This window comes from Arachis ipaensis, chromosome B6 (genome assembly GCF_059453495.1).
Source record: "Arachis ipaensis isolate K30076 ecotype BB chromosome B6, ASM5945349v1, whole genome shotgun sequence".
Taxonomy (NCBI): Eukaryota; Viridiplantae; Streptophyta; class Magnoliopsida; order Fabales; family Fabaceae; genus Arachis; species Arachis ipaensis.
In genome coordinates, this window is record NC_142441.1 from 28,938,311 (window position 1) to 28,951,436 (window position 13,126).

The window sequence follows — 13,126 nt, forward strand, 5'->3', positions numbered from 1 at the left end:
GCCGAAAGGAAAAAAAATAACAATAGAAGGCATCAATTTCAGTTCAGCATGATAGCTAAACACTTATACTTAACCCTGAAAATCTATTGTATCAATTTCGTTGTGTGGATTTACAAAGGTCAATGTTAAAAGAAATTGAAGAGTTTGGCATGAATTCGGTATCTTAACTATCCCCTGGCATCTGAATCTAAAAAGGAAAAACAAGTTAGGGTACATCTTCAAGGAGTTTGATCACGATCAAACAAGCCCACAGCACGGACCATGAAGGCAGAGGCGGCTACAATTACCGCCGCAAAGACCGGAGGCACGATAAGATCAACCTTAGATTTCAACAACAGAGGAGCAGGAAAACAGAGGATGTCTCCTGGGAAGTCCAAGGGCATTCTAATAGATCCAACATTGTTGCACTTCTGGGAGAACGAAGAGGATGGGGTTATGGCCGAGACGAATGCCACCTGCAGCGAGAGCGCGGCCACCACCACCGTGAAGGTTAGCATGGTTGTCCAAGTGGCAGCATAGATTAGAATAGGCCATGGGGTTGTGAGGTGCAAACGGATAAAGTTAGAGAGCCAGAGAGGCATCTTATGGTGGCTCCTCCGTCTTTGGTAGAAATAGTCTTTATAAACAAAATAGGGGTGCAGTGAAATTAGGTGCAGAACAACCTAATCATAACTACTTTTTGAGGATGTTGGTGATTTTGGTTCCGATGGACCAATGAGGATTGACGTGGATTTTGACTTAATGAGTCGCATGATGGCCATTCTGACCAAGTTATGGGGTTCAGAATTTGCCACTAGGCGTCCATGGGTTCGGTATAGTTCTGTTTTAGATGAAAACAAAAAAGACTGGAGAGCGACTCCACCATATCTAAAAATTAAAATAAAAATGTTGTATGCGTGGAAACAAGGTACCGGTTGTTTAGAAATATGGTTGCTTCCGCACTATACCCTCTAGAAAAGGTCAAAATTGAAATCTACCTTCAGTTTTGCACACATCTTACCCCAGCATTGCGTCCTCTATCTCTAACAAGTAAATCACTGAAGCTCACATATTAATTTGAGACACCCAATAACCAACAACAGATTTGTGTATGTGTGTGCTACGTGAGCTTTTAATTATAAATTACAATTATCACAATTTATAATTTTACACAGCACATTGAACCGCAAGAAATGTCACCATAAATAAAAGAGGTAGTTCCAATGGATAGATAGGGTATATAGGCAAAAATAGAGATCATATAGTTTATACTGGATCTATTATGCTTGCAGTTGTACAGCGTTGAATTCACTCCCGGGGAGTGGATGAGGGTGTCTTAGCCACCTTGAGAGCTAGCCACAGAAAACTGCCGAATGAGGAGCATAGCAACACCAGCGATATCACGAGCACTGCCTGGAATGAGATGTGTGGTGCCGCAAAAAATACTATAGAAATTGTAGCGCTTTGCCATATCTTTAGCTGCGCAAAGGCCCCTTCCTACACGCGAAAGCAAAACAAACTTGAAACAAGAGGTAACTTAAAGTAACTATTGGTAACATTGCAGAAAAAATATATCAGGGATGTGAGGAGAATGTAATAAGAGGAAAACAGCAGGGAATGCACTAGTTTTGAATGAAACTTATAGAGTAATCAGCTTGGACACATGAACAAGCAATTCATAGTGATATATCCCAAACAAACTATCAAGCATACAGCCTCCATAAAGAAATGGAAAGGCAAGGTAAACAAATCAATAGGATATGATCTGAATATTGCAAGTTGCAACCCAATTTAAGGATCATGATGTTGTCTGTGGCATATGATATACCGTGTCATGTTTAAATAGCATTCCAAGCAAAGCATTGAGCTGTGTCATCAGAACTCCATCACCAATGCCCAATAATGCAGCCAAAAAGAGTATGTATAGGGTACCGACCCATCCGCTAGACATGCTGCAACAGGAGTGTGCAAAGGAAGAAAGAGTTACAGAGGGGAAAACAATATTCACAAATTAAGCGAAGTGTATTTATTGCAGACCTGACATCTAGAAGAAGTAAGATATATACAAGTGCCTGAACAAATGCTCCTACTGACACTATGGACGTAATAGAAGCAAGACCAGTGGTGAGTCGACCAGCGGCCAGAGAACACTGAAAGATTTTTAAAAATAAGGAAATAAATATTAATGATCTCAAAGTAATTCATTTGTATATAGTATGGGGTAAAATATTTTGATGGGAAAGGCAAGGAACCAGAGCCTGCTTTCCATACTTACTATTCCATCAAAAGCCCCATATGCTGCCATTGCACTGCCGACACCAGAAACACCAATTGCAGGGGTCACAACATACTTGGTAAATTCAGCCCTGCGAAAGAGTAGTTGATTAACACCCAAGACAGAGTGCATGTCAAAGGACACCAGAAATCAGAAAATGATTAGTAGAAGGTCATGAGGGTGAATGCCTTATAATAAACATGAGATTACCACACAAATGCTTGCTGTAGACCCGAATAAGCAATGAGGGGTATGGTCAACAACATTCTTACATCAGACAATGCACTGGTAAGTGATCTAGATAGGGATTTAATGGATGAACAAACACCAGCACCTGAAAATTCATATTCTTCCTTACTATTACCACTCCGGTTAGTCAGGAAGAACATTAGTACTGCACCAAAGGTCATAACACAAAGGAATATAACAAACAATACAGTAGTGCCATTGGTAGTTCCTTCCTGCAATGACAAGGAAAGAAAAAAACGATAAAGAAAATTCAAACCCTGAGCATTTCAAAACATGAAACTAGCTAGTATGAAACATGAGTATTTATTGTAAAAGGGTACATCAAAAACCCTGATCATTTTTACATTTCCTTCAAGTTTTTTTGTGTAGTATGTATGGTATACAAAATAACATATTTCCAATCATTAAACATAAATATGAAAATTAAAAATTAAATACAGCAAATGCTAAATTACAGTGTCAATATCATCAACTCACCATACTTACAAAGCCATTGAAACTTTGCAAGTGCTTAGCTTTAAAAATTTTAAATAAATAAATAAATAATATTAAATACACAACATCAACAAAAGCTAAACACTTTCCATAATAGAACTGCTAGTGTTATTTTGATTCAACAATAGACCTTCAGTTCTTTCAACCACGAAGCCAGTTGTTAATTCTTTTCTGAAAAGATACTGTCAGCAGTAGTCCTCATTTATGGTGACTAATGAGGAAAGGGTAAGCTTGAACAAACCACAGACCAGCAGTCGATAGTTAATAAACAAAACTAGAAGAAAAGTTGAACAATGTAAAGTCTAACAGCCACATACCTGGCCATCACTCAATAGAGCAAATGTGATGAGATTTCCAATAAACTGCAAAATAGTTTTTAGTAAATATGCATCCTAAAATGTATAAAGAGGAGTGCTAGAGGGCCAGCAACTTTTGTGATTTGTAGTTATCAAGTAGCCATCAATGATGATTTTAATGGTGTGAGATTTTATCCAATGGTGTGAGATTACTCACTTTTCTTTTGCTGGTTACATGCTGGCCAGAATTTAATAAAGTTGCTGGTCCTCTAGACTTTTTCATGTATAAATATTATTATTTAAAGAAACAGAAAAAAAGAAAGTGATCAAACTTGAGTCTAGAACAATTTGCTCACCTGATGGAGTGCATACACAGCCCAGAATTCCCCATTGAAATCACCAATTACTGCACCTTCATGCAAGTTGTAATCTGTAGCATGACTGCGTGCAGTGGATGTGAGATACGTTCCCTGTCAGGTCAAACTAGGATTTGTAAAGATTTAGGTGACTAATCACAATTTGAAGGAACTGCAGAGCCTTGGCGAATTATGTGTACCTGTCCAACCCATATTATTGAAGCACAAAACCCGAGGTACAAAGAGGCTGGAACCAGTGTATACCTGGTGAAGAATCAATCAGTGTTAAAGGTATGGATCATAATTTAGTATAATTTCAGCATACAAGGACACAAAGTTCAATACAAATGATGCACTCATATCAGCAGAACTATGAGTAGGCATGTACAACCAACAAATGGTCAGCCGTCAAGAATATCAAAACCATTCAAGAATCCCTATATACAACTAATCACAGCATATCTGTAAGTTGTTGAGAGTTCAATTTACTTTTCATGGATAAAATATTAAACTAGTCCAACCAGCCATGGTGATGTAATAATTCATCAGGAATTCAGTCAAATTGTTGATTTAGGGGCATACATAGCACCAGTACATGTGCATTGTTAACTGCATTCTTATGGTACTCTCTCCAAAATCAAACTCAAAAAAAAGACTTGTTCCACCCACACCACTACAAGTAAGGAATGCTGATAACAATTCCTTTTTATCCCTTGCAGCTTTGCTATTGTGATCCTTGTGAAGTTCGAAATCAACAATCCTTCTACAGATTCATTGAATTTAGCTACAAAACCGCCACCTATTTCTCCCATGAGCAGTGAGTACTTATATGTTTACTTAATAGGTAAAGAAACACAATTGGGAAACTTTTCCGTTGTCCCTTTCCTAAATTCTCTTTTAAACTGCCGAGGAAATTGCTTCTCATAGTAAATAAACACGCGCAAAAAAGTTGTTTTTACTTGGATCTTTTTCTTTCCTTGTGATAATACCTAGATGGCCGCAGAATTTCAATTCCATCTGAATACTTGTAGACAATAATGAACACTAAAAAAAATTTAGGTAGTAAGTAATTACTAATTACCAATTTGGCTTCAAGTTTGCAGCAACATACAACCAATAACCAGTTGAACCAATAATCAAAGCAATTTTGGGGCTGAGAACCCGCACCACCAATGAAGCAACCACCGAGAAAAAAGTGAAAGACAAATACAGGATCCCAAGCGACGTAGTCCCCAAGTCCTCCTCCTGAATTTACCAAAAATTAATTAAACCAATTCAACAAATTAAATTAAACAACGTGAGAGAGAGAGAATGTGTGTGTTAATTAAATTACAGTGTTGAGAGTACTCTGAAGATTCTGAGCAGCTCCATAGGCAAGGAATATCAAGAGAAATGCCAAGCTCAAAATATGAACATCCTTAGTGTGGCTCTTGGTCTTGATTGCTTCAACCGGCGAGGAATCGGCGGCGACGAGTGGCGCCTCTTCGTCGCGGCAAGGATTTGCGCTTGCAGACGCCATTGGTTCAAGTTCCCGATCCACTTCGAATAGTTATAGATAATTATATATGGCTACAGATACAGATAATAGCTATACAAAAGAAGAAAGAACCCTAGAAATTGTGGTCAACGTCAGCAATGGATGTTGACGTTTCACAGTGAGACGAATTGCCGGCTTCAGCTGCTCCCGCTACGAGACGCATGCAAAAATGTTCGTAAATAATTTACATGGATATAGTATAATATATTATATTAAAATGAAGTTGGTGCAGGCAACTGAAAATTGGATTGATTGGTGGAAGAATCTGAATCTGGCGTTGTAGAGTCCAGCGAGACTGAGACAGAGAGGAAGTGAGGGATAACGGTGTTTGATTTTTGTTATGCGGTGCTGATAATCAATTTTCTTTTCACTTTCAGTTTTTATTTTCTCTTTTTTTATTTTATCCTTCCAAAAGATGTATTTTGCAAGATTCTTTTTTCTAGTTTCGTCCTTGTGCGAAAGCACCGCCTCGCCAGTTTTAACGCAACTTGTAAGTTGTAACAGTATTGCCGGCTTATTTATTAGTTTTGTTTGAGGTTTATCTCAGCTTTTTTATGTGCAATGGTTTTGTGTTGGTTGAAAATAGAGGACAGGTTCAATAGACATTCTGAATCTGTAACAAGATTCTTGATTACTTGATCACTGATTCTACATGTACGTGTGTAAGTAGTAGTCAAATAGCAATCAAATTGTGCACATTGTACAACATTAAACATAATCCACGCCTTATGCGGAAGGAGTTTCCGTTTTTTTCCCCTCAAATTGGATATACTCTATACAAAATAATATACGGGGCAAATAACATAAATAAGTCAAGGACAGTAAAAAATTATAAAGATCGGCCAAATTAAAAATTGGTTCAGAAATTAACCAATGGATATTTTTATATAGTTTGAATTAGGTTGTTTTAAATTTTATATACATGTAATTCGAATATTCGAACTACTCACACACGTGCATACCCACTTATTCAAATCAACCTGATTCGAATTACACTTATAGACCACAATAATTCGAATCAGGTGATCCGAATTACACTCACACTCCTGCACACAGTAATTCGAATTGGTCAAATTCGAATTACTCATGATTTAATTCTGTCCATTCTTTTATTAAAAAAATAATAATTGATTAAAAAATTAATAATTTAAAAATATAAAAAATATCTATTTTATTTCATGCATTAAAAAAAGCTAACAAAATATTTAATTACAGACTTCTTTAAAATATTAATGAGCTATCAATTCAAATTTCATACAATACTCTTTTGTCCATTTTTAATAGCTCATGAATATTTTTTAATAAATTTTTTTAATAAATTTATTTAAATTATACCACAAAAAAATATTTTATTCTATACAAAATAATTTAAAAAATGGCTTAAAAGATGTTAGGAGTATTAGGAGTACTATAAAAATTTGTAATGTCCTAATGACTTAAGACATTAAAGAAATACTCTACATTGTCAATAATAATTTAGAAATTAAACAAAATATAGTTATAACCAGTATTTACCTAAATTACTAGCATATTACAAACTTTTATAGTACTCCTAATATTTTTTAAGCCATGTTTTTTTAAATTATTTTGCATAGAATAAAGGGCATTTTAAGCCATTTTAAGCCATTTTCTATACAAAATAATTTTAAAAAAATGGCTTAAAAAATGTTAGAAGTACTATAAAAATTTGTAATATTCTAGTAATTTAGGTAAATACTGGTTATAACTATATTTTTTTAATTTCTAAATTATTATTGATTATGTAGAGTATTTCTTTAATGTCCTAAATCATTAGGATATTACAAACTTTTATAGTACTCATAATATTTTTTAAGCCATTTTTTTAAAATTATTTTGCATAGAATAAAGGATATTTTAAGCCATTTTAAGTCATTTTCTATGCAAAACAATTTTAAAAAAATGACTTAAAAAATATTAGGAGTACCATAAAAATTTGTAATATTCTAGTAATTTAGGTAAATACTGGTTATAACTATATTTTTTTTAATTTCTAAATTATTATTGACTATGTAAAGTATTTATTTAATGTCTTAAGTCATTAGGACATTACAAATTTTTATAGTACTCCTAACATCTTTTAAGCCATTTTTTTAAATTATTTTGTATAGAATAAAATATTTTTTTGTTGTATAATTTAAATAAATTTATTAAAAAAATTTATAAAAAAATATTCATGAACTATTAAAAATGGGCAAAAGAGTATTGTATGAAATTCGAATTGATAGCTCATTAATATTTTAAAGAAGTCTCGTAATTAAATATTTTGTTAGCTTTTTTTTAATGCATGAAATAAAATATATATTTTTTAAATTTCTAAATTTTTAATTTTTTTAATCAATTATTAATTTTTTAATAAAAGAATGGGCAGAATTAAATCATGAGTAATTCGAATCTGGCCAATTCAAATTACTATGTGCAGCGTGTGTGAGTGTAATTGGAATCACCTGATTCGAATTACTGTGGGTGTAATTCGAATCAGGTTTATTCGAATTAGTGGGTGTATGCGTGTGTGAGTAGTTCGAATCAGTGTGATTCGAATTACATGTAATTAGAGTTTGGATTAGGCTGATTCGAACTATATACAAATGGCTCTTGGTTGATTCATGAACAAATTTTTGGTTTGGTGGATTTCTGTAATTTTTTCCTCCCCTTGGCTTAATATAGTGATTTGTCCTAATATATACTTGTGTTTATGTACATTTCTATTTACCGCATGTTTAAACACATATCTTTAGGGGTATTCATGGATCGGATCGTATTCGCAGATTCGCGATAAATATCCGCATTCGATCCGAAAATTGTGGATACGATCCGATCCGCAGATTGATCGGATCAGATCCCGAATATCTGCTCTACATCCGCATATCCGATTCGCCGATCTGCAGATCCGCACAATAATAATTATATATATATATATATATATATATATATATATAGTGTTATATTTACTTGTTTGTATGTTTTAGTTAGTAACTATTATTCATATATTGTATTATTTTATTTTTTATTTAGAAAAAATTTAATATTTTAAGAATAAATAAGTTTAAAAGTGTGAAAGAAATATTTTTATTGAATTTTTTACATAAAAATATGATTAGAAAGAGAAGGTTCAATTATGCGGATATATCCGATATCCGATCCGCACATTTGCGAATCGGATCGGGTCGGATCCGACACTAAAAAACCTCGGATATCATATACGATCCGATCCACGTACACCCCAACATATCTTACCTACTTTCTCTAAATAAGTTTTTAATGAAATATAAAATATTTGCTCTACGGTTATCATTATCAATTATTAATCATGTCCATATACCAACAGAAAAGAATATACATACGAGAAAGTCTAAGCGACCAGCACTTTTATTAAAATTTGTTCAACATTTAGCCAGCAAAAAAAAAAAGTAATGCTCCATGGTAAGATGTAATCTCACACTATTAAAAATACTATTGATGACTAATTAATAGCTACAAATCACAAAATCTGTTGACTCCCTAGTACTACTCTATACATATTTCTTATTTCTTTTCAGTAATGCTAAGGAGACAAAAGAAACAGCAACAATTAATAAATACTAAATAAGACAAATTATAATTGTTTTTGGTTAATTTTTTATTTTTCTTTGATTACCAAACATTTCTATTTTTTAAATATAGTACTAAAGTGAATTGAGAAAAAGGCTAATAATGAACTAAAATTGGTTCATCTCAACTGTAGTTAGGGGTGTTCATAGTTCGGTCCGTCCCGAAAATTCGGCCCGGTTCCGAATTTTTTAGGGGCTAATTTAGTGTGATTTCACCAGGTTTAAGGCCGGGTAAGGGTCTCAAAAATAGACCCGATCATTATTTCGGATCAGGTCCGGACCATAGCTCGGGCCACCCGAACTCGGCCCAGTGTCCCGGTTATCATACACAATTAATATTTTGTTATTAGTGATGGATAATGGCTATTCTTATGTGGAATTTAAGTATTGTAAACCTTAATATTTTGTGTTATTAGTCATTATAAGACTATAAGTTAATGTTTTATATTTAAAATGCACAAGACTTTAGACTAATGTATAATATTATATTATTTGTATTGATTTAAATATTTGATGTTATTAAACAATATTAGTATTGATTGTGGTTATGCTTTAAATTTGGAGAAGTATTGGTTCTTGTTATATTTTTCTAAGTAAATTTTACAATATCATAATGGTTTGAGTTTTAAAAATTTGAATATTTTCACATGCTAGCTTACAAGAAAATAATATTAAAAGCCCGGTTTTTACCGGGTTTTTATGTGTTTGAATCTAACAAATAGACCGGTATATATTTCGAACCGAGTCTGAATCACATCAAATCCGATTTTACCCGACCCATGAACACCCCTAGTAATGATCAAAAGGTGTTAAACATACTGCTGGAATATATTTTCAGGAATCATCTTATAGGATCCTACTGTATCATATACATAGACCTGGAGGCAACATTGCCATGATGAATTGGGTAAGAAGCAATTAGTCTATTCACTTCGGATAAAGAAAATGCTTTTATGCGCCTAAAGCCCTAAACAATAATGAACCAAAGGACGACACACATCCCAGGACATCGGAAAAATAATTCCAAAGGGGGCAAAATGTATAAATATTTCAGTAACCCGTGTCAACTGAAATTTAAGTACACAAACCAAATAGATTACTTAAAATAGTTGTCTTCGATACTAAAAACCAAGTAACATAGGTGCAACAAAACACATCAAAGATATAATAATTTAGGAAAACAACTAAATTTAGTCGACTTCCTCAATCTTAGGGCCAGCACCACTTCCACCAGAGGGAGCATAGTCATCTTCGGCTGCACCAGCTCCACCAACATCAGGACCAGCACCACCTTGGTACATCTTGGCAATGATTGGATTGCAGATGCTTTCCAGTTCCTTCATCTTATCCTCAAACTCATCTGCTTCGGCAAGCTGGTTGCTGTCTAGCCACTGAATAGATTGCTCAATGGCATCCTCAATCTTCTTCTTGTCAGCTGGGTCAAGTTTTCCTCCAATCTTGTCATCCTTCACGGTGTTCCTCATGTTGTATGCATAGTTTTCCAAAGCATTCTTGGCTTCAACCTTCTTTTTATGCTCTTCATCCTCAGACTTGTACTTCTCAGCCTCTTGAACCATCTTCTCTATATCTTCCTTTGAAAGTCTTCCCTTGTCATTGGTGATGGTGATCTTATTCTTCTGGCCAGTAGTTTTGTCTTCCGCAGACACATTCAAGATACCATTGGCATCAATGTCAAAACACACAGTGATCTGTGGAACACCCCTGGGAGCAGGAGGAATGCCTGAAAGTTCAAATTTGCCCAACAAATTGTTATCCCTTGTCCTTGTTCTCTCACCCTCGAAGACCTGGATCAACACACCAGGCTGGTTGTCCGAATATGTTGAGAAAACTTGTTCCTTCTTTGTTGGAATTGTAGTGTTCCTTGGGATCAGGACGGTCATCACACCACCAGCAGTCTCCAAACCAAGTGACAGAGGGGTGACATCAAGAAGGAGTAGGTCCTGAACCTTTTCATTGCCCTCACCACTCAAGATGGCAGCCTGAACTGCAGCACCATAGGCAACAGCCTCATCAGGATTAATGCTCTTGCACAATTCCTTTCCATTGAAGAAATCTTGCAAAAGTTGTTGAACCTTGGGAATTCTAGTTGAACCGCCAACAAGGACAACATCATGGACACTTCTTTTGTCCATTTTAGCATCTCTCAAACATTTCTCAACCGGCTCCATACACTTCCTGAAAAGATCCATATTGAGCTCCTCAAACCTTGCACGAGTAATTGGAGAATAGAAATCAATTCCCTCATACAGCGAATCAATTTCAATGGTGGTCTGGGCAGTAGACGAAAGAGTCCTCTTTGCCCTCTCACAAGCTGTCCTCAACCTCCTAAGAGCTCTAGGGTTGCCACTTATGTCCTTCTTGTTCTTTCTCTTAAACTCCTGAACAAAGTGGTTCACCATTCTGTTATCAAAATCTTCGCCCCCAAGATGGGTGTCTCCAGCTGTAGCCTTCACCTCAAAGATACCTTCCTCAATAGTAAGCAAGGATACATCAAAAGTACCTCCACCAAGATCAAAAATCAAGACATTCTTCTCACCAACGCTTGTTGCCTTCTTGTCAAGACCATATGCAATGGCAGCAGCAGTAGGCTCATTGATAATTCTCATGACATTAAGACCAGCAATAACACCAGCATCCTTGGTTGCCTGACGCTGAGAATCATTGAAGTAAGCAGGGACAGTAACAACAGCGTTCTTCACTGAAGAGCCAAGATACGCCTCCGCAATCTCACGCATCTTCATGAGTACCATAGAAGAGATCTCTTCTGCGGCAAATTGTTTCTCTTCACCCTTGTAGTTAACCACAATCATGGGCTTCTCAGCAGGTCCAGAAATAACCTTAAATGGCCACAACTTAATATCACTCTGCACAGAGGGATCGCTAAATCTGCGACCAATCAGCCTCTTGGCATCTGAGAGAGAAGACAATTTATAAACAATCAATATATTGAACCATAAACTAACTAAAATATATACAACTTTCATCCGAGTAAGACCCATATTAATACTGTACAATAACTAATACACATACAAACCTTCAACCTATTGAGAGTCAAATCTTGGAACTTGAAGTACGAAGTAACGTCAGACCAGATCCAACAGTGATTTACATCGACGGATGATATTCAAAATTTCGTAATTTAAGATTATATTGACGCATCATGAAAAACGAGATAAGATTTCTACTATACTAGATCTAGAACCATTAATCCTTTTATAAATATTAAATACTCCAAACCAAGTCAACAAATGAAGCTTTCAATAAATGCTCTTAGATTAACTATCTACACGGTTCAACACAACATAAGATCGCATACATCAAATAAAACTAATCCATTTAGCTTACTGAGATAGCAGAGAGAACGACAATAAGGTTCTAAGAGAATTTGTGCATGGAAAAGTAGATCTCACCGAAGACAGTGTTGATAGGGTTCATGGCGACCTGGTTCTTGGCGGCATCGCCTATGAGACGCTCGGCGTCGGTGAATGCGACGTAGGACGGCGTCGTTCTGTTTCCTTGGTCGTTGGCGATGATCTCAACACGGTCATGCTGCCAAACTCCGACGCACGAGTACGTGGTTCCGAGATCGATTCCGATGGCTGGTCCCTCTCCTTTTCCGGCCATTGGATCCTAACTGCTGCTTTTTGCGTCGGCGAGAAAACGGAGAAAGAGATCTAAGAATGTGAGGACACAGCGCAAACACTGTGTTCCAAGTTTAGATGCAAAGAGGAAGAGGGAGAGTGGGTGGTTTAAGTTGTGTTATATATAGCTAGGGTTTGGGTTCTTTCTAGAATGTTCCTATGCCCTACTTAAGCTGTTAGAAGCCCGTTCAATTTGGGCTCGGATACTCTTAAGTGTTTCCAATAATGTGGGCCCGAGGCGCGGGCATGGCTCCCTCTACCTTCCAATTCAAAAGTTCACCGTTTGTTTGAGTTGTGAAAACGTGCCGAACCTGTCCAGCCAACCTGTCAAATCCGCAAAAAAAAAAAATAATAATAATAATGATAATAAATAATTGGCTAGGCTAAGATTTAGAACGTACCAAATAAAAAATCTACCAAATCCGTAGAGTCAAACTTGCGAATTTTGGCAGACCGGACGGGCAAGTCCGTCGGCCTAGACTTTTTTCGGTTAAAAAAAAATAATAGAGTAAAGTATTGGTTTTGTCTATAATATTTAGGGTAAATTTTTAAATTGTTCTTAATATTTAAATCGTCTTATTTAAATCCGTAATATTTTAGAATCGGCTTCATATTGTCCTGTCGTTAGCGATCTATTAACAGAATTGACACCCAAAATTGAAATGATTT

At 35.6% G+C, this 13,126-nt stretch overlaps 3 protein-coding genes across 3 annotated transcripts; all 3 read right to left on the reverse strand.

Annotated features, from left to right (window-relative positions):
• Window positions 1–66: 66 nt before the first annotated feature.
• Window positions 67–913, reverse strand: LOC148554994 (uncharacterized). Its single transcript, XM_088489390.1, has one exon. The coding sequence runs from the start codon at window positions 579–581 to the stop codon at window positions 219–221; it is 363 nt and encodes a 120-aa protein (XP_088345516.1). The 5' UTR covers window positions 582–913; the 3' UTR covers window positions 67–218.
• Window positions 914–1,051: 138 nt separating this feature from the next.
• On the reverse strand, window positions 1,052–5,796 carry LOC107648183 (Major facilitator superfamily protein). Its single transcript, XM_016352157.3, has 10 exons — window positions 4,984–5,796; window positions 4,732–4,895; window positions 3,851–3,914; window positions 3,651–3,764; window positions 3,316–3,360; window positions 2,465–2,715; window positions 2,255–2,345; window positions 2,017–2,129; window positions 1,808–1,931; window positions 1,052–1,476 (listed from the first exon to the last, which is right to left on the reverse strand). The coding sequence occupies exons 1-10, from the start codon at window positions 5,167–5,169 to the stop codon at window positions 1,288–1,290; spliced, it is 1,341 nt and encodes a 446-aa protein (XP_016207643.1). The 5' UTR covers window positions 5,170–5,796; the 3' UTR covers window positions 1,052–1,287.
• Window positions 5,797–9,813: 4,017 nt separating this feature from the next.
• Window positions 9,814–12,742, reverse strand: LOC107648185 (heat shock 70 kDa protein 4). Its single transcript, XM_016352158.3, has 2 exons — window positions 12,227–12,742; window positions 9,814–11,727 (listed from the first exon to the last, which is right to left on the reverse strand). Exons 1-2 carry the CDS (start codon window positions 12,438–12,440, stop codon window positions 9,986–9,988), a joined length of 1,956 nt encoding a protein of 651 aa, XP_016207644.1. The 5' UTR covers window positions 12,441–12,742; the 3' UTR covers window positions 9,814–9,985.
• Between the last annotated feature and the right edge of the window lie 384 nt (window positions 12,743–13,126).